Raw genomic sequence first — 21101 nt, 5'->3', positions numbered from 1 at the left:
CTCATGTGCTGCAACAGCTAGGAATTAGCTACTCCTTAATCAGTACTAAGCTAGTTGGGGGTCTGACCCAGCAGCCGCCACAAGTTTGTCGTACGTGCTCGTTATTTATACATGTGTATATATCATTCGTAATATATATAGTTTAGCGGGCAAGTTAATTGGTATATAGTATGTATATAATAGCTATGGAGTATCTACCTGATGGAATCCAAGCAGGACAATTACTGCATTAACTATATATATTCTGCAGTATACTCACTGTAGTTCATATATCCCACAAGTTGCAACTCACAGTATTTCGGGTTGTAACTCACAGTGTTTCAGGTTGTAACTGGGAGATGTACGCAGTGCGAATAACAAATTGTAACTCACAATGTTAACTTTTCTTATTGCAATTATGTATTTATAGACGTGAAGTTGTAACTGGTCTATCTAACCAGTTGTAACTCACAGTATTTCGAGTTATAACTAGAGGATGTGCGCAGTGCGATTAACAAGTTGTAACTCACAGTGTTAGTTTCTCGTGTTGCAATTATGCATTTCTGGACATGAAGTTGTAACTGGTTTGCCTACCAAGTTGTAACTTATAGTATTTCGGGTTGTAATAGGGGATGTGCGCAGTGCGAATAGCAACTGCGCATAGACGTGTGTGTATATATATATAGACACACACACACACACACACATATATATATATATATATATATATATATATATATATATATATATATATATATATATATATATATGGAAAAAGTCCATTCTACTCCTTAACAATCTCATTTATTTGAATTGCCCCTAGACAAAAACTTGACTCGATTTAGTCCACCGAACTATTCAAATATGGTCAATTTATGCATAATAAAATTTATCCTTTTTATTTCACCTCGCACAAGTTGTATTTTAATTTCAAATTTGGTGAGATGCTAGACAACATTATACCCTATGTTAGAAAAATATTTACCCTATGTATTTTAATTTCCATGTGCTCTCTGTTCCTGCCTACGCAGGCAGCTGATTATATTAGTGCCCAACTTGATCGTTAATTAGGCTGCATAATACGGTGCCATCTCCATATATAAGTACAGCAGGTTAGGACCAACCTTATCGCCATTGCCAGACAATTAGCTAGCTTTCCTTCTCCCACAACTGCAAGGAACTGAACCTGTAGTGGTTCAGAACTTTGAGAGGCAAGAGCTAGCTAGGAAGCCGCAGCCCTAGACAGGGAGAAGAGATGAAGCACCACCACCACCAGAACAACAACAGATATCTTCCTCAATCTTCACCTCCTGATCACCCCTCTCTTGCCTGCGACTGCGACCACCGCTCGGCGATGAAGGAGATCGCAAGGGAGCAGTCTCTGGTGACGCAGCTGCGCGCCATCGTCCTGCCAGCGCTGCAGGCGGATGAACTCTCCGAGCTTGTTGTTCAGATGTTCCAGGACATACTGGATTGCTCCAGCAAGGCCATAGCTGACCTGCAGCTTCATCAATCCAAAGCTCGAGCTGATGATGTGCTGGTGGATGACAAGAAGGGAGTAAGGAAGATTATTTCTGATGACTGCATCAATGAGGAGAATGCTAATCCCCATCATCCGCACAAGAGACGGTATGTCTGCATGTGACATGTCCTAAATTCGTTCGTGTGAAACTATTGCCTCTTCTTTTCTTCTAAACTATTGCTACTGTTGGTTATGCTTCTATATGTCTGCATGTGATTAAGCTTTTCATTGATTCTTTTTTACGCAAACCGTTTGTAAACAGGAGATCTGCTGGCTCGGTGTCACTTGAAACCCCTGTTCCGCACTGCGATGGTCGCCAATGGAGGAAATATGGGCAGAAGAACATCAATAAAGCAAAACACCCAAGGTAAATTTCTCTTTCTTGTTGAAAATTAAAATATGTCTTGTTCCTCTTAGGTGTTCTCGTTTTTTCTGTAAACACCGAGGAACACTTACATTTGTATGCACACAGCTATGTCCCATTCCGGTGATGTATGCGTCCGGTTTCAGTCTTTAAGAGAAGTTAAATGATGCACATTTGTACTAAATTGTACTCCTTAATTCAATCAAGCAGGAGCTACTACAGATGCACCTATAGACAGGAACAAGACTGCAAAGCAACAAAGACGGTGCAACAACAAGATGACAGCGCTGGTGCTGATCATTCTGTGATGTACACGGTCGTATACCACGGCCAGCATACTTGCAAGAGCAACAATGGTGGCGATTCAGGCCCCAATGACTCTGAAACAAACACCCAAAGCACCAGTGATCTTGTTTGCAGCGACAGCCAAACCAGTATATCGACGAATTGTTCAGATCCCAATGACAATCAGACATCCCTAGAAGATGATAGGTTGCTCCACAAATCTGTGGACTTGATCACAAAGACCAACATGTATGAGCCATTCGACATTACTACGTTTGGATCCCTGGATTTTGACAGTTGGGAGTTGGATGCACCCGTGAGACTTGGAGCCTGATAATTAAGATACCGACGAAAAACTAGTGATCATTGATAATTTGATATGATATGTTATATCTCAACAGATGCTTGTATTCAGTTGTCTAGGGGTGAAAATATCATTTAGACAGAATGTATAACATGTCAATTTTCTGTGTTTGTATCAAGAAGTTATAAATGACATAAAAAACAGGGTCTATTTTACAACCTCCAACTATAGGCTTTTTTAAGACTAAGAGCGAGCTTTATTGATTATGTAGGGGTGTACAATCAAATTGCACACAGCCATTAACAAACCAAAGCAACTCTCATGACACGATCGGATCCTCTACAGCTGTAACTAACAACTGCATAGAGCTACAGTAAAATACATTAAGATCACTCCTCAACCGTCAGATAAAAATCAACCGATCAGATCAGATGCTACAGTAACCAGTGGACAGTAAAATTGTTGATACAGTACTTTTTCACCACATATCTAGGCCCATGTGTAAGCCTCTTTCTCTCACAAAGCTCCATACACATCAGCAAAAAGATGATGTCGTCGATTTGTGGACTTGATCTATTTTCATTATTTTTCATGTTTATTATTTTCTGATTTTATTCTTTTTCTGATTTCATTACTTATAGCTGAAATGGGTGATTAAAAAGTTCTTAGTAGGGGTTCTGACCCGCAGCCATGAGCACATACCATGTCAGATCGATATATAGAAACTAGCCACCAGTAAATAAATTGATATACTTGGAGGATTGTTGTTGCAACTAACCGTCAGGAATTAGCTAGCTAAACGATTGAGAAATCAAGTTAAAATGTATTTTAATTTTTTTATTAGTGATTGATATTGTCATTTATTTGGTTTGATGATCTTCGATTTTGCATGAGCTTTGATGTGATTCGAATTGATTTGAGATTTTATTTGAGCATATTGATTATGGACTAATTGGAATTGGAGTTGGAGATATGTGTTTGCTTGTCTCATGGTGTGCAAGTGATAGATGTAACTTGGCGGTTGACGGCAAGATGATCGGGCCAAGCAGAGTGCTTTGTACCAGACGATCAAGGAGGCTGGACAAAGTCAAAGGTGATCCTAGCTGAACACGTGGAGGTCAAGCAAAGCATTGAAGGCGGATGGAGACGGCGTGTTGACAAAGTCAAGCGAAGGGAATGCCAATGCAAGTGATAAGGCAGCCCGAAGGATCGGGAGCGGGAGAGACTTATCGACAGTCAGGATCGCATGACGGAATACACGCGTCGACATCGAAGCTCTTGCTTAAGGTGTAAGCAAGGCGGTGAGTCACGCTTTGAGAAGCGTGTAAGCGGTTTCGCGGTTTGACCTCAAAATCGTGGGAAGACTGGAGGAGTATGTGGCACCATCACGAAGCTTGCGTCGAGGCGAAGCTAAATCGTGAAGGTGCCGCAGCCGTCCGATGAATGGAGAAGAAAATGGACTAAAATACCCTCGGTGGTAGGTAGAAGTGCACTAAAAGAGAGGGGTATTTTGGGAAAAAGCTAGAAAACTTAAGGGACAAGTTTTCTAGGCCTATAAATAGAGGGGTAGGGCTAGAGTGAGATTTGAACCAGCCACTTGAGCCCACTTGTGCCACCCATTTGAGAGCTTTAGAGCTAGGGTTTTAGAGGAGAAAATGATGAGTGCTTAGCCTATGTAATTGGTGAGAGTTTTGAAAGATAAATCTTTGTAATCCGCCTAAAATAGGGCTGACCTCTTTAAGTAATGAAGTTTATATATATTTTTTGCATATGCTTAAATTCCCCTCCTTCTAGTTTCCCTCTATTGGTACCCTTGCAAGTTTTCAAGTTTTTTGGTTTTCGGTTTTGATTTTCGTTTTGATTTTTCGGCTGAAATTTCAGCACCTTGTGAGGTCATTCTTCTTGTTGCTAGAGACATAAAAACTCACATAAGAGTGTATGCTCATGGGTCTTGAGTACCCTTGCCTCTAGATCATCAACTTCGAAAGATTCTTTACTCGGTGATATTTTCTTTGAGCTGCAGTTTTTCACCTTTGCAGGGTTATTTTTCTTGATGCTAGTGGCTTAAACACTCACATACTCATGTATTTGAGCGGGTCTTGAGTCCTCTTGCTACTAGACTATCATCTTGGAGGATAACCTTGTCAGGTGTCCATCTTCTCTAGTTTCTTTGAAAGGTACGAGTTTTTGTGCACAAAGACACGTGAAATGGTCTTGAATGGAACCTATGGTTCATATTCCATCCGTGGAGTCATGTTGCCATGGAACTAGTCTTCTTGCTTTGTCTCTCTAATTCTTTTGCTTCCGCTTGAGCGTTTTGAGGTGCGTTGGGTGAGAAATAGGAAAAGGCCATCTATTTCGAAAGAAATTTGTTGAGGCGCCTATTCACTCCCTCTAGTCACCATTCTCGTTCCTACAATTGGTATCAGAGCCGGTTTGATCACTTGTTAACCTTAATCGGCTTTGTGATCCGTAGGTGACATGGAGAAAAGTGGGAAGATTCTCCTGTTTGATGGCCGTGATTTTTTGTACTGGAATGTGCGCATGGAGGCTTATCTTCGAAGCCAAGGAAGTGCAATATGGAAAATAGTTGATTCCAACTATGAGATCCCTGCTGCTCGCACGACTCAGGTTCAAATCAAACAGTATGAGGCCAACAATAAGGCCATAAATATTTTGTTCACAAGCCTGAGTTGGAATGAGTTTGATAGGGTTCAGCACCTCCATACAGCCCGGGAGATATAGTTTACTCTGAGTGTCTTTCATGAAGAAACTAATCAGATTAAGGCCAGACACCAAAGCACATACAACCAAGAATACCAAATGTTTGTGCAAGGCCCCGAAGAGTCTTTGGATGCGATGTTTGCTCGCTTTGATAGGATTGTTAGCAATCTTCGATCAACTGGTGTTTTGCCCTATTCTGACCATGAGAGAGCGATCAAGCTTCTCTATGCTCTTGACCGTAGCATATGGGAAGTGAAGATCTCGAGTATTGAAGAGTCTACAAGTTAGGACACGTTGACTTATATAAGCTTTTCAGCAAGCTCAAGTCCACCGAGATAGCCAAAGCGGCTTGAATCGGTCTCGGTAACCACCTTTCTCAGAACATGGCGTTGGTTTCCGGATTTGGTGGTGACAATCAGTCTGCAGCTGGCTTTTCTTGTGCTAACACTTCATCAAGTGGATTTTCTTTGTCTTCCTTGGTTTCTGTTACAGAGGAGCAGGTGGACGCGCTGGATGATGAGGACCTTGCGCTGATTGTGAAGAAGTTCACCCGCTTCTACAACAACTACCGAGACTGGAGGAGGGGTGGTTCTCGTGCCTTCTTTGAGTGTGGTGACACTACCCACTTCAAGGCGGACTGCTCCAAGCTTAAGAAGAGAGAGGACAGCGACCACGACTACAACAAGCACAAGAAGAATAACAAGAAGCCCTTCTTTAAGAAGAACTGTGATAAGATGGCCACGAAGGCGGCCAAGGTGGCTTCTAGGGCGTTCGTGGCGGCTCTCAGTGACATCGACACTTCTTCTAGCGAGGAAGATAGCTCGGAGGAGGATGAACCGCAAGCAAAGAACAAGAAGAAGGCTAAGGACTTCACCGGCCTCTGTTTCATGGTGGACGACCACAATGACGACAGCGACCCCGAGCTGGATCCCTCTGAGGTATTACCTTCCTACGACCAGCTTTCCATCCAAGTCGATACCTTGAATGATGCTCTCGTTAGCCAAAATAGGTTACTTTAGAAAGCTGTGCGTGAGTTGAACGATCTTAGGCCTAAGTATGAGTCTGTCTCTACTGAACTTGCATTGCTTAGGTCTAGGCTCGATGTTAAGGAGTGTGAGAGTTGCCTGATTGTCATGGCTGAACTTATTGAGATTCGTAATGTGCATGCTCAAGTCGCCATTCGGCTTGAGAGTGCCAAGAAGAAACTCCTTGAGGAGGAGTCTAGGTCTACTCTCTTAAGTGCTTGTATAAATTTCCCTTTATATATATTGGAGAGTGCTGGGAGTTCTAATGATGTGCAGCTGAATTGTTCCACCTGGACCATCTTTCAGGACAAACTCAGCTAGGTTAGAGGGCAAGCTCAAAAGCTTCTGATTGAGAATGAGTATCTCCTTTCTCTGGTGGAGAAGTGTTCAGAGGGCAAAGAAAAAATGAATTTGATCTTGACCAAGACCAAGATGTGTGCTGACAAGGCGGGTTTGGCTCTTGGGTTGGGTTTTGAGAGCGTGGCTTACAATGGGGAGAGTAAGAATGTGTTCACCACATCTACTACCCTAGAAGCTTAGAAATCCAAAATCAATACCACACTACAACCCATCAAGAAACCAATTCCACAACCCACAAAGAAGAAGCCCGCATCACAACCCAAGAGAGCTCCACAGCCTAAGATGAGAGAGCCTGTAAGAGAGCCCCGAGTGACCGATAGTCGAGTTCCTGAGAGACGCTACCACTGCACCTACTGCTAGAGAGATTGTCACTTGGTTGGGTTTTGCTTTCGCCGTAGGAGAGATGAGCGGCATGAGTGGGAATGGAGCACTCAGGACATGTACCGCCCCTCTGTTGGTGTACATGAGTCTTTTTCTCGCTTCCACATACGAGTCCCTAGCACTTTTCAGTCTCTTGCTAGAGGTGGTGCCCAGCGTGGATTTTACCATGACTCATATGGTTTTGGTCCACATGTAAAAGTCTTTGAGTCCTAGCGCTTTGGCGAACCACGTTTTCCTCATCGTGGTACTCGCCCCCAGCGTGTTGGTGTTGAATTACCTACTGTTTCTGCTTCAGGGCGGATGATCCAGTACTGGATTCCTAGGAGGTTTTTGACTAACCCCAGTACTAAGCCGTCCACCTTCTATTCTTCTCATATGTAGGTGGCAGGCGAAGGCTTGGAGAACAAGTGGCTCATCAACTTTGGTTGTTCGCGCCACATGACTGGAGATTCATCATGGTTCTCCAGTCTTACCCCCGTAAAGCGACACGAGTACATCACATTCGGGGATGATCGGATAGGAAGGGTGAAAGCCAAAGGTATGATAAGGATGAATGAGAGTTTCACTCTCAAAGATGTGGCTTTGGTGGAGCATCTAGGATACAATCTTCTCTCTATATCTCAGTTGCTAGATGAGGACTTGGAAGTGCGTTTCAAACGCAATAATTCTCGAGTTCTTGATTCTTCTAGCGCTTTGATTTGCAAGTGTCGGTGACATAGGAACCAGGGGTCCCCGAGTACCGAGGGCAGGACAGTAGAGTGCCACGTGGCGCCCTCCCACGGGGATTATCTCCCCGAGGTCCGAGAAGACCAAGTTTCGGGAGAGGGTGCTCGGGGCTATGAACAGTGCTCCTCGAGTACCTGAGTTCCCCGATGACCCGAGAAGTACAAGTTCCGGAAGAGGGTGCTCGGGGCCATGAACAGTGGTCCCCGAGCACCCGAGTTCCCCGAGGACAAGGAAGGGCATATCCGGGAAGAGAGTGCTCGGGGCTGTGAACAGTAGTCCCCGAGCACTCACAGTTCCCCGAGGACCTGAGAAGTCTTTCGCCGGTGGTCCCCACAGGGGCTCAGCGGTGAAGTGTCAATTGGTGAGAGGCCCGATGATGCATTTAAGAGGGCGCGTGGCCTGTCACTTCCAACCACTCCCCCCACGCCTACTGTCAGTCCCTGCCATTGCCTGGCAGGGAGGCGTGGGGACATTTAATGCGGGGGGTCCCATCGCGCGTCATCTGACGCGTCTCGGGATAACGTTGCAGGGCTCAAGGCATATCGTCTGTCGTTCTGCTGTGTCAGGGTCGATCTGACCGGGCGGGCACGTGATGTTGCTCGGTGGCTGCCCGACGGGCCCTCCCCGCAGCACCCGCTGAAAAGCGGGATGATGACGACAGGACCGGACGGGGGCGCGTTTTCAACCCTCCCCGTCACCTCAAGCTGCAGCCCATGATGGTTGCTTTCCATTTATGGTGCATTGTAACTCGCGCCATCCTTTCTGGGCACGCTACCGCTCCGACGGGCTATAAAAGATGGGCGGGCTCCCCGGAGAAAAGGGGGAACTCTGGACGACGACGACGGAACAAGCACGAACAACAAGTCTTCAAGACCAAGACAAGCTCACGAAGCTCTCGATTTAGCCAAATATCCTTGTAACACAAGAAATCCTCAGAGAGACATTCCCTGAGCATTTATAGCATACACACAGGAGTAGGGTATTACGCTCCGTGCGATCCGAACCTGTCTAAAATCCCCTGAGCATTTATTTCCTCCTGCATCTGATCATCCATTCCACCTGCATCTCATTTACTCCCATTTATTTCGTGTACGAGGTAGATTCAGAATCATCCCCTCGGTCGAATCTCAAAGGGGGTCCCTCCGGATCCCCGCTTGTGAAGTTTATCCTCCGACAGCTGGCGCGCCAGGTAGGGGGGTTGCATCTCTGAGTTCGCCTTGATTTCTGCAGAAAAGATGGCAGGTGGACATCGCCTCCAACGCACCAGCTCGAACTCCAGCGAAGAAGTGGAGCCCATCGCTCAAGAGGCCCCAGTTTCTGCTGTTCCTCAACAGCAGCAGCGGTCGGCCCGTACGACGCTCCCCTCCCATGGGAACAACGGCGCTGGGCCCAGCAGGGCCGTCGCCGCCGTCGCAGGTGGGCCGCCTAACCCTCAGCAGGCGGCAGACACTCCTGCCGCCAGATCTACGTCCGGACAGCACCGGGCACTGTTACGGCGCAGGCTTGCCTTCGGTGACGCCAGCCTTGGGAGTGCGTTGCTTGCGGCGCAAGCACTCCTCAGGCACCCGCCTGTCCAGGCAGCGGGGGAAACCCCAGAAGGCCGTTGGCTGCAGGAGGTGGCCGCCCTGGTGGGCACAGCTTACCGGCAGGTGGTGCGGGATATTTCGGCCCGTGACCGCCCCCGTGAGCGCCCCTTGGCCACAACAGGAGCTCAGGACCTCCGCTTACACCTCAATGAGAGGAGGGCTATCAAGGATGCGCGCGTCACCCTTGAGCGCCACTGGGAATAGTGGCACTAGGCCGAGCAGAGGACCAGACTTCCTCTATGCCAGCCCGTGACCGCCGAGGCTCCCCGGCGCGCCGGCGTTCGCCTTCCAAGGGCGCTGCTCGTGCCACGGGATACGGCACCTGCTGCCGCGCATTCACCAACGAGCTCCGTTGAGTCAACTGGCCCACAAAGTTCAGGCCAGAACTGCCGGAGAAGTACGACGGGTCCATTGACCCCGTCGATTTCCTCCAGATCTACACCACCGCCGTCCAAGCAGTGGGCGGCAGTGAAAAGGTTATGGCCAATTACTTTCATGTAGCCTTGAGGGGCTCTGCCCGCTCCTGGCTTATGAATTTACCCCCAGGATCCATCAGCTCCTGGGATGACCTCTGCCACCAGTTCGTGGCCAATTTTCAGGGCACTTTCACACGCCTCGGCTTGGAGTGCGACCTCCATGCCGTGAAGCAACAGGAGGGGGAGACGCTGAGGCATTTCATACAGTGCTTTAGCCAGGTCCGCAACACCATCCAGCGGATAACCCCCCATGCCATCATCGTCGCATTCCGGCAAGGTGTCCGCGATGAGCGGATGCTCGAAAAGCTAGGTACGCATGAAGTCGAAACCACCGCAGAGCTCTTCACATTGGCCGACAAGTGCGCAAAGGCGACGGAGGCTCGGGCGTGGCATGTCCCGCGCCATGAGCAACCCGCTGCCGACCAACCAGGTTCTTCCTGCTTCGACAGGCGGAAAAAGAAAAAGAGAAGAAGGCGCGATGCTACCCCTGTCGTACCGACAGAGGGCCCTGCCTGTAGGCCGGCAGAGGGCCCTGACCGCAGGCTGGCACGCCGGGCAGCTGCCGATAGAAGGCCCACTCCCGCGAGGGCTTCCGCTTCCCCGAGGGCTCCTGCTCCCGTGAAGCCCGAGCTGGGAAAGTGGTGCAAGATCCACCAGACTGACTGGCACGACCTCATAGAGTGCCGGTCGGTTAAAGGCCTTGTCGAGTGGTGCCAGGAGGAGCGTGAGGAGCGTCGTAGGGGCGACGACGACAGAGCCGCCCCCCAGAACCAAGAACTCGGGTTCCAAGAGTCCGAGCACACCGTCGCCTTCATCGATGGGGGCACATACACGCCCTTCTCTCGTCGCTGTGTCAAGACAATGCGGCGTGAGGTGTCCTTGGCCACCCCGAGCACAGCGGCCGCAAGGCCCCTGAAGTGGTCAGACACCCCGATCACGTTCAGTCTGGCGGACCACCCCGCGAGTACTGCAGATGTGAGGTGACTACCTCTGGTAGTGTCCCCTACCATCTGCAATGTGAAGGTCAGTAGAGTGCTGATCGATGGGGGTGCAGGCTTAAACCTCCTGTCCCAGGAGGCATTCCAGAAGCTGCAGGTGCCTTCCCGACGCCTAAAGCCGTCGCTCCCCTTCTACGAGGTGACGTCGGGGCACACCCTGCCCCTTGGGCAGGTCGAGCTGCCCGTCACATTTAGGAGCCGGAATAATTTCTGGACGGAGAACGTCATCTTCGATGTCGCGAAAGTCCCTCTCCCCTACAACGCCATACTCGGGCGCCCAGCGCTCGCTCGGTTCATGGTGGTCACGCACTATGCCTACCTCACGGTTAAGATGCCGGGCCCTGCAGGTCCCATCTCCGTGCCCGCTGAGACCGGCAGCGCCGTCTCCTGCGCCGAGCAGCTCTACTCGGCCTTGGTCTCTGCTTGGGCCGAGATCAAAGGACACCCAGGGGGCCCGGGACCCTCTTCATCCAAACCCTGACTCGCCGCCGATGCCTCCATCCCTACGAGGGAGGTCGTGGTGGGCGAAGACTCGTCCCAGGTCGTCCGGATCGGCGGTGACCTGGGTGGCAAATAGGAAAGCGTGCTTGTCGCCTTCCTCTGGGCTAACGTCGACGTGTTTGCATGGCAGTCGTCCGATATGCCCGGGATTCCTAGGGAGGTGATTGAGCACCACCTTACTGTGCGGCCAGACGCACGGTCGGTGAGGTAGAAGGTCCAGCGGCAGGCACCCGAGCGCTAGGAGTTTATTCGGGAGCAAGTCAGCAAGCTCCTCGACGCCGACTTCATCCGAGAGGTCCTCCACCCAGAGTGGCTGGCAAACCCAGTAATCGTCCCGGAGGCCAATGGCAAGCTACGCATGTGTGTCGATTACACCGACCTGAACAAGGCTTGTCCGAAAGATCATTTTTCTTTACCCCGCATAGATCAGATTGTAGATTCCACTGCGGGATGCGATCTTTTGTGTTTTTTATATGCAAATTCGGGTTATCACCAAATCCGCATGGCCAAATAGGACGAGGAAAAAACTTCTTTTACTACCCCGGTGGGGACCTATTGTTATGTCTCAATGCCTTTTGGTTTGCGCAACGCTGGATTATCATTCCAGCGGGCTGTGCGCATTACCCTTGACTCGCAGGTTGGCCGCAACGTCGAAGCTTACATCGAGACCGCGCCACCCTGCTGGAGGACTTAGCCGAGACTTTCAACAGTCTCCGCACTACCCGCCTGAAGCTCAACCCCGAGAAGTGCGTCTTCGGGGTACCCGCGGGCAAGCTCCTCAATTTATTGGTCTCCAGCCGAGGAATCGAGGCCAATCCGAAGAAGATCCGGGCCATCGAACAGATGCGACCCCCGGCTCGACTCAAAGAAGTCCAGCATCCCGCTGGCTGCATGGCGACCTTGGGACGCTTTATCTCCAAGCTCGGGGAGCATGGGCTCCCTCTTTTCAAACTACTGAAGAAGATCGGTCATTTTGACTGGACGCCGAAGGCCGAGCAGGCCTTCCAAGACTTGAAGAAATATCTCACCTCACCGTCCGTACTAGTGGCCCCCTCCGAGGGCGAGCCTTTACTGCTCTATGTCTCGAACACTCCTCAGGTCGTGAGTATGGTACTAGTGGTGGAGCGCGACGAGTGCTCGGGGCAAGGTGCTAGGTCCGAGCTCCCAGCCGCTCCCGAGCAGCCTTCAGTTCTCGGGGCTCCTCCCGAGCAAGGAGTCGAGCCCAAGACCACGGCTCCTCCCGACCAGGGAGTTGAGCCCGAGAGCCTGGCCGGCCCTGACCACTATGCCGAGCTCGGGGGCTGTGACAAGTCCTCAGGAGAGGCCCCAGTCTGGGCCCACCGTGTACAGCGACTGGTGTACTTCGTCAGTGAAGTCCTCCGAGACGCCAAGACAAGATACCCCCAAGCCCAGAAGATGCTCTATGTCGTGCTCATCGCTTCCAGGAAGTTGCGCCACTACTTCCAGGCGCACAAGGTATCGGTGGTAACCACATACCCACTGGGGCCGATCCTCCGAAACCGAGAAGGCACTAGGCGTATCGTCAAGTGGGCGATCGAGCTCGCAGAATTCGATCTGCACTTCGTCAGCTGCCAGGTAATCAAGAGCCAAGCTCTGTCTGACTTTGCGGCGGAGTGGACGCCAGTCCCTGAGATTGAGAATGAAGATATTTCCGCGTACACCGGGCAAGATGGGCCCGGGTACTGGGTCATGCACTTTGACGGCTCCCTCACGCTGAAAGGCGCGGGGGCTGGAGTGGTTCTCACCTCCCCAACGGGTGAAGTACTTTAGTACGTCGTGCAGCTGCATTTCCGAGCAACCAACAACATGGCGGAGTATGAGGGCCTCATCGCTGGCCTCCGAGCAGCGGTGGGCCTCGGGATTCGGTGCCTGCTGGTCAAGGGAGACTCCCAACTGGTGGTCAACCAAGTATCCAAGGAGTACCAGTGCGCGGATCCTCAGATGGCGGCGTACGTGGCGGAAGTCAGGAGGCTGGAGAGGCACTTTGATGGCTTGGAGCTGCGGCACGTACCTCACCGCGACAACGCTCTGGTCGTTGACCTCTCCCGCCTAGCCTTTGCCCGGGTGCTCGTCCCAGCCGGAGCCTTTGAAGAAAGGCTCACACGGCCATCCGTCCTGCCTGTCGACCAGGATGAAGGGAAACCCTCGAGCCTAGTTGAGGGAACCCAGGCAGCACCCTCAGTGGGAGGTTCCGTCAAGGTGCCACCGCCCGGTGAGTGCGCTGCGCTTGCCGGTGGTTCTCAAGATGCCTCGTGGATCGACGAGATCCAAGGGTACTTGAAAGAAAATATCCTTCCTAGGGAGGATGCCTCTGCGGAGAGGATTGCACGGCAGTCCAAACGCTATGCCATAGTAGATGGGGATCTCTACCGACGCGGTACGAACGGTGTCCTCCTGAAATGCATCACCCGGGTAGAAGGCAGTGAGCTCCTCACTGAGATCCACGAGGGCGAGTGCGGTGGCCATACATCATTCCGCACGCTGGTCGGGAAGGCCTTTCGGCAAGGCTTCTACTGACCTACAGCTCTCCAGGACGTATCCGAGTTGATTTGGTGCTGCAGGGCCTGCCAGTTCCACGCAAAGCAGATTCACCAGCCAGCTCAGGCTCTCCATACCATCCCCTTGTCATGACCCTTCGCGGTCTGGGGGCTGGACATCTTGGGTCCATTCCCTCGAGCAATCGGGGGCTATGAGTACCTCTACGTCGCCATCGACAAGTTCACCAACTGGCCGGAGGCGGTCCCAGTTATCAAGGTTACCAAGAATACGGCGCTTCAATTCATCCGCGGTATCACAAGAAACTTCGGCGTCCCGAACAGAATCATCACCGATGATAGCACCCAGTTCACAAGTGCCCTGTTCGGGGACTACTGCGAGGACCTCAGCATCAAGCTCTGCTTCGCCTCTGTCGCTCATCCTCGGAGCAATGGGCAGGTCGAGCGTGCAAATGCTGAGATACTGAAGGGGCTTCGGACCTACAACATGCTCGCAAAGCACGGGAAAGGGTGGATCGACGAGCTGGCTGCTGTGTTATGGGCCAACCGGACCACGCCAAGCCGCTCCACCGGGGAGACTCCGTTCTTCCTCGTATACGACACTGAGGCGGTCCTCCCCTCCAAGCTCACTCTCGGCTCCCCTCAGGTGAATGCCTACTCCGAAGGCGAACAGAAACAGCAAAGACGCGACGACGTCGACCACCTGGAGGAGCGCCGGCGACGAGCCGCTGTCCGAGTAGCCAGATACCAGCAGAGCCTGTGGCGTTATCATTAGCGTCACATCCGGGCCCGGGCACTCGAGGTTGGGGATCTAGTTCTCCGACGCGTCCAAACGCGCGAAGGAAAGAATAAGCTGTTCCCTATGTTGGAAAGCCCCTTCATCGTGACCGATGTCCCGCGACAAGGCTCGTTTCGGCTGGCCACAGAGGACGGGTAGCCGCTCCCAAACACGTGGAACATCGAGCATCTGCGCAAATTTTATCCCTAGGTGGACATGTTTGTGCTCGGGCCAACCAGGCCAGGGGTCCCCCTGCCCAAGTTGGCCGGAGGCTGCCACCAACCATGTAAGTTACCACCTTTGTACACAAAATTGTCAATATACACTCTTATTCTGAGTTTTCTTTCTGGAATCCATATGTTTAATCTGTTTGGTGAGATGCTCGATTTGTGCGAGAAAACAGTTTCCATTTATGGTGCCTTGGAACTCGCGCCATCCTTTCTGGGCACGCTACCGCCCCGACGGGCTATAAAAGAGGGGCGGGCTCCCCGGAGAAAAGGGGGAACTCTGGACGACGACGACGGAACAAGCACGAACAGCAAGTCCTCAAGACCAAGACAATCTCACGAAGCTCTCGATTTAGCCAAACATCCTTGTAACACAAGAGATCCTCAGAGAAACATTTCCTGAGCATTTATAGCATACACACAGGAGTAGGGTATTACGCTCCGTGCGGTCCGAACCTGTCTAAAATCCCCTGAGCATTTATTTCCACCTGCATCCGATCATCCATTCCACCTGCATCTCATTTACTCCTATTTATTTCGCGTACGAGGTAGATTCAGAGTCATTCCCCCAGCCCAATCTCAAAGGGGATCCCTCCGGATCCCCGCTTGTAGAGTTCATCCTCCGACAGCAAGATTCTCGAGTTGGGAGAGTTTTTGGAGCTAATTTTTCTGAGTCTTCTGGTTCTTTTCGGTGTTTACTTGCTCAACCTTCTTCTGAGCTTTGGATGTGGCATAGAAGACTAGGGCATATGAGCTTTGATTTGCTTACTCGTTTGAGTGCCCTAAGCTTGATCTGAGGATTGCCCAAGATCAAGTTTGAGAAGAACCTTGTGTGTGCTCCTCGTTTGAGTGCTCACCCACCAGTTTATCTGGTGATGACTGAACGACCGGGAGAACTTCTCCATATGGAAACTGTTGGTCCTGCTCGGGTTCGTTCAGCGGGTGGGAAGTGGTATGTTCTTATCATTATCGATGATTTCTCTTGCTACTCTTGGGTCTTCTTTCTTGTGAGCAAGGATGAAGTGTTTTCACACTGTCGGAGCTTGGCTTTGAGATTGTTCACAGAACTCCCTGGTGGATTGAAAGCAATTCGCAGTGATAATGGCACCGAGTTCAAGAACTATCTCTTTGATACTTTCTGCATTGAACATGACATTGAACATCAATTTTCTACCCCACGCGTTCCTCGGTAGAATGGCATGGTTGAGAGAAAGAACAGGACTTTGGTGGAGATGGCTAGGACGATGCTCAATGAGCATAGGACTCCTAGGAAGTTTTGGGCTGAGGCCATTAGCACAGCGTGCTATATCTCTAATCGGATTTTTCTTGCGCTCGATCTTGAATTTGACTTCTTATGAGTTGCATTTTGGGAGAAACCTGAAGGTTTCATATTTGAGAGTTTTCGGTTATCGTTGCTTCATCCTAAAGCGTGGAAATCTTGACAAGTTCGAGTCGCGTTATTCTGATGGTATTTTCTTAGGGTATTCTCTTTATGGTCAATTTTATAGGGTTTATAATCTTGACACTAACACCATCATGGAATCCTGTGATGTGACTTTTGATGAATCAACCCCTGTGCTAGTTCTGCCTTTGAGTATGCAGGTGATCAGGAGATGAGCGAGAGCATCTTTGTAGATGACGATCTTCCAGCTTTCGGTGCTGACGAGGATGATCCACTACTTTCCTCGACCACTGCTTCCAGAGCTGGCTCCTACTTCTACTCCAGCAGAGGGTCCTGCAGCCTCTACTTTCATTTCGGCTGCTCTCGAGCCTGCACCCGCACAAGTTGAGGGGGAGTTCACCTCTAGGCGTGAGGCCCCTCAACACATTCAGCAGCGACACCCTCCACACATGATGATCGGAGGTCTTGAGAAGAGGGTAACGAGGTCCAAGTCTATTTCTAATGCTCATTTTACTGATTCTGCATTCGTTGCTTCTTTTGAGCCCCAGGATGTTGGACATGCTTTATCTGATTTGAGTTGGGTCAATACCATGCGTGAAGAGCTTGAAAACTTTGAGAGAAACCAAGTCTAGGTCCTTGTAGAGCCACCCCCTAATGTTCACACTATAGGCACCAAATGGGTTTTCAAAAACAAACAGGGGGAGGATGGGTCTATTGTGAGAAACAAAGCTAGACTAGTGGCTCAGGGTTTCACTCAGGTAGAGGGGATAGACTTTAGAAAAACCTTTGCACCAGTAGCTAGACTAGAAGCCATTAGAATCCTTCTTGCATTTGCGGCATCCCGAGGTTTTAAGTTGTATCAAACGGATGTCAAGAGTGCTTTCCTAAATAGCTTCATAGAGGAAGAGGTCTATGTCAAGCAACCCCTAGGCTTTGAGCACCCTAAATAACCACTTAGAGTATATAAGCTTCAGAAAGCTTTGTATGGGCTTAACCAGGCACCTAGGGCTTGGTATGATAGGCTTAGGTTTTTCTTGCTAGGGCATGGGTATGTGATGGGGTCAGCTGATAAAACTTTGTTCACTCTTAGGCATAACAATGATTTCTTACTTGTTCAGATTTACGTGGATGATATCATTTTTTGTGGCTCTTCTCATGCACTTGTGGCCAAGTTTGCAGAAACTATGAGTAGGGAATTCGAGATGTCGATGATGGGCAAGCTCAACTTCTTCCTTGGGCTGCAAATCAAGCAATACAAGCAAGGCACATTCGTCCATCAGACGAAGTACACCAAGTATTTGCTGAAAAAGTTCGACATGAGCGATGCAAAGCCATTGGTGTCACCGATGGCTACCTCAACCGTGCTTGATCCGGATGAAGATGGCAAGGAGGTGGACCAGCGGGAGTACAGGAGCATGATCGGCTCCCTTCTGTACCTGACGGCGACAAGACTCGACATCCACTTCGCCGTCTGCTTGTGTGCTCGCTTCCAGGCTTCACCGAGGACGTCTCACCGCCAAGCGGTGAAGCGCATTATGATGTATCTCAAGCACACTCTCGAGTTTAGGCTTTGATTTTCTGCTTCCTCTTCGCTTTCTCTTCGAGGTTTTTCAGATGCGGATTTTGCTAGTTGTAGAATTGACAGGAAGAGTACCTCTGCTACTTGTCATTTCTTGGGTACTTCTCTTGTGTGTTGGTCTTCTCATAAGTAGTCTAGCGTTGCGTAATCTACTGCTGAAGCTGAATATGTAGCTGCTGCTAGCTGTTGCTCACAGATTTTATGAATGGTTACTACCTTGAGGGATTTTGGGTTAGATTTCAAGAGTGTGCCACTTTTGTGTGACAACACCAGTGTTATAAGCTTAGCCAATAATCCAGTTCAACACTCCAAAACCAAACACATAGATGTGAGATTCCACTTCCTGATAGACCATAATGAGAAGGCAGACATTGAGTTGAGCTACATAGATACCTAACACCAGCTAGCCGATATCTTTATCAAGCCTCTAGATGCAACAAGGTTTGCCTTTCTGAGGGGAGAGCTTGGTGTGTGTTATCCCTATGGCATTGTGTGAGAGGGAGTTGCCTTTGTACATACTCTATCTTACTTTTATTGTATTTGCATTGCATAGCATTTTGTAATATAATCATGTTAGCAAGCTTCACTTATATGTTCTTTGCACTTTCTTGTACTAGTTGTGAATTTATGCTAAGTGTAGTGGATGTATAACAATTTGTGCAAGCTTAGACTCTTATTGAAACATGACATAAAATCTGTTGAGTAAGCTTGTCTTTTCTGAAGAATGAACTTGAAATACGAACATAAGCTCTTGTCACCCTTGAGTATTTGCTTTAGCTTAATCAGTGTTTAAATTAGGGCTAATTCTGTGAAAAGCTTGTGCTATGCTGCTTTGTTCAGTTAAGTGGATTGGGGATCTTTGATCTTTGTCTATGTAAATGTTTAGCCCATGATTAACCCTTGGGAGAGCATGTGCTCTTTTGTGTCGCAAAGGCACAACTTATTTTGGTTTTGTGAAAAATTGTATATCTTGAATTCTATGTTAAGTTAATAAAATGAATGGTTAAGTTTTGAGTTAAAATTGAATCCAATACGGTGGCTTAAGGCTTCATGTGGTTTGCTAAAGAAGTGAACCTAAGGTTGCTTAAAACTCACTTGAGGATAGTTAAATGATTAAATGAGAAAGTTAACTTGTGCTTTTTAATGTGCTAAGAATGTTTTTTTTTCATATTGTCAAACTAAGGCTTGGATTGATATGTGAGTGTTTGTATAGCCCATCGGGTTAAACTTGGTTGCCTAGTTTGAACTTGACATAACACTAGTTTCTCTAATATTTGCACTGGTCATGAAACTACGAATGCTTTTATGGTGACATCTGTTGGATAATTGAACAACATGATCAAAACTTGCTTCACTTCCTGTGCTTATGACATGAACTCACTTTGAGATTTTGTGCACCTTTGAGTTATATTGTTTACTTCTCATAGTGCTTTGACATCTCTAGTTCTTGTAAGTGCTTTGTGATCTATATGTGAAGCTTTGTAGGCTTGTATTTTATTTGCAATCTTTTGCATAGTCTGTTATCCTTGATGTTTGCATTGTCAAAGGGGGATAAAATATGCCTAAAAATATTATGCTCAAATATTCAACAGAGGGATGTGTTTTGGGTTTTTGAGTTTTTCTTGCTCTTTTGAGGTTTTTGGCTCGTCTTTACCTCTCTTATGGCTTTTGCAACTTTTCTTATGCCAAGTATCATATTTTGCTCTTTCTCGAGTTTTTGGTCATTTGGATAAGCTTATCTTGTTTTAATTTTTTCAAACCAAAATCTTTATACTTTGCGGTTGTCAATGCACTCATCAAGGGGGAGATTGAGAAACCAAGTTCAAATGTGTCTTGGTTTTCTTGTGATGAGTGATTGACATTATCATTTATTTGGTTTGATGATCTTCGGTTTTGCATGAGTTTTGATGTAATTTGAATTGATTTGAGATTTTATTTGAGCATATTGATTATGGACTAATTGGAATTGGAGTTGGAGATATGTGTTTGCTTGTCTCATGGTGTGCAGGTGATGGATGCAACTTGGCGGTCAACGGCGAGATGATCAGGGCCAAGCAGAGTGCTTGGTGCCAGATGATCAAGAAGACCGGACGGAGTCAAGGGTGATCCTAGCTGAACACGTGGAGGTCAAGCAAAGCATTGAAGGCGGATAGAGACAGCGTGTTGACAAAGTCAAGTGAAGGGAATGCCGGTGCAAGTGACAAGGTGGCCTGAAGGATCAGGAGCGGGAGAGACTTGCTGGCGGTCAGGATTGCATGACGGAGTACACGCGTCGACATCGAAGCTCTTGCTTAAGGTGTAAGTAAGGCGGTGAGTCACGCTTTGAGAAGCGTGTAGGCGGTTTCGCGGTTTGGCCTCAAAACCGTGGGAAGACTGGAGGAGTATGTGGCACCATCGCGAAGCTTGTGTCGAGGTGAAGCTAAGTCATGAAGGTGCTGTGGACGTCCGATGAATGGAGAAGAAAATGGACCAAAATACCCTCGGTGGTAGGTAAAAGTGCACTACAAGAGAGGGGTGTTTGGGAAAAAGTTAGGAAACTTAAGAGTCAAGTTTCCTAGGCCTATAAATAGAGAGGTAGGGCTAGAGAGAGTTTTAAACTAGCCACTTGAGCCCCCTTGTGCCACCCATTTGAGAGCTTTAGAGTTAGAATTTTAGAGGAGAGAAGGATAAGTGCTTAGTCTATGTAATAGGTGAGAGTTTTGAAAGATAAATCTTTGTAATCCGCTTAAAATAGGGCTGACCTCTTTAAGTAATGAATTTTATATTTTTTTTGTATATACTTGAATTCCTCTCCTTCTAGTTTCCCTCTATTGATTCCCTTGTAAGTTTATAAGTTTTTCGGTTTTGATTTTCGTTTTGGTTTTTGGGCTGAAATTTCAGCACCTTGTGAGGTCATTTTTCTTGTTGCTAGAGACATAAAACTCACATATGAGTGTATGCACATAGGTCTTGAGTACCCTTACCTCTAGATCATCAACTTGGAGAGATTCTTTACTCGGTGATCTTTTCTTTGAGCTACAGTTTTTCACCTTTGCAGGGTTATTTTTCTTGATGCTAGTGGCTTAAACACTCACATACTCATGTATTTGAGCGGGTCTTCAGTCCCCTTGCCACTAGACTATCATCTTAGAGGATAATCTTGTCCGATATCCATCTTCTCTAGTTTCTTTGAAAGTTGCGAGTTTTTGTGTACAAAGACATATGGAATGGTTTTGAATAGAACCTATGGTTCATATTCCATCTGTGGAGTTATATTGCCATAGAACTAGTCTTCTTGCTTTGTCTCTCTAATTCTTTTGTTTCTGTTTGAGCGTTTTGAGATGCGTTGGGTGAGAAATAGAAAAAGATCATCTATTTAAAAAAAATTA

At 48.4% G+C, this 21101-nt stretch overlaps 1 protein-coding gene across 1 annotated transcript; it reads left to right on the top strand.

The window, feature by feature from the left end:
• Positions 1-780: 780 nt before the first annotated feature.
• Positions 781-2677, top strand: LOC133900739 (WRKY DNA-binding transcription factor 70-like). Its single transcript, XM_062341967.1, has 3 exons — positions 781-1608; positions 1764-1868; positions 2076-2677. The coding sequence occupies exons 1-3, from the start codon at positions 1235-1237 to the stop codon at positions 2482-2484; spliced, it is 888 nt and encodes a 295-aa protein (XP_062197951.1). The 5' UTR covers positions 781-1234; the 3' UTR covers positions 2485-2677.
• The last annotated feature ends 18424 nt before the right edge of the window (positions 2678-21101 follow it).

This window comes from Phragmites australis, chromosome 19 (assembly GCF_958298935.1).
Source record: "Phragmites australis chromosome 19, lpPhrAust1.1, whole genome shotgun sequence".
NCBI lineage: Eukaryota > Viridiplantae > Streptophyta > Magnoliopsida > Poales > Poaceae > Phragmites > Phragmites australis.
Note: the sequence above shows the minus strand (reverse complement) of the source record. Positions and strands in the feature narration are given on the sequence as shown.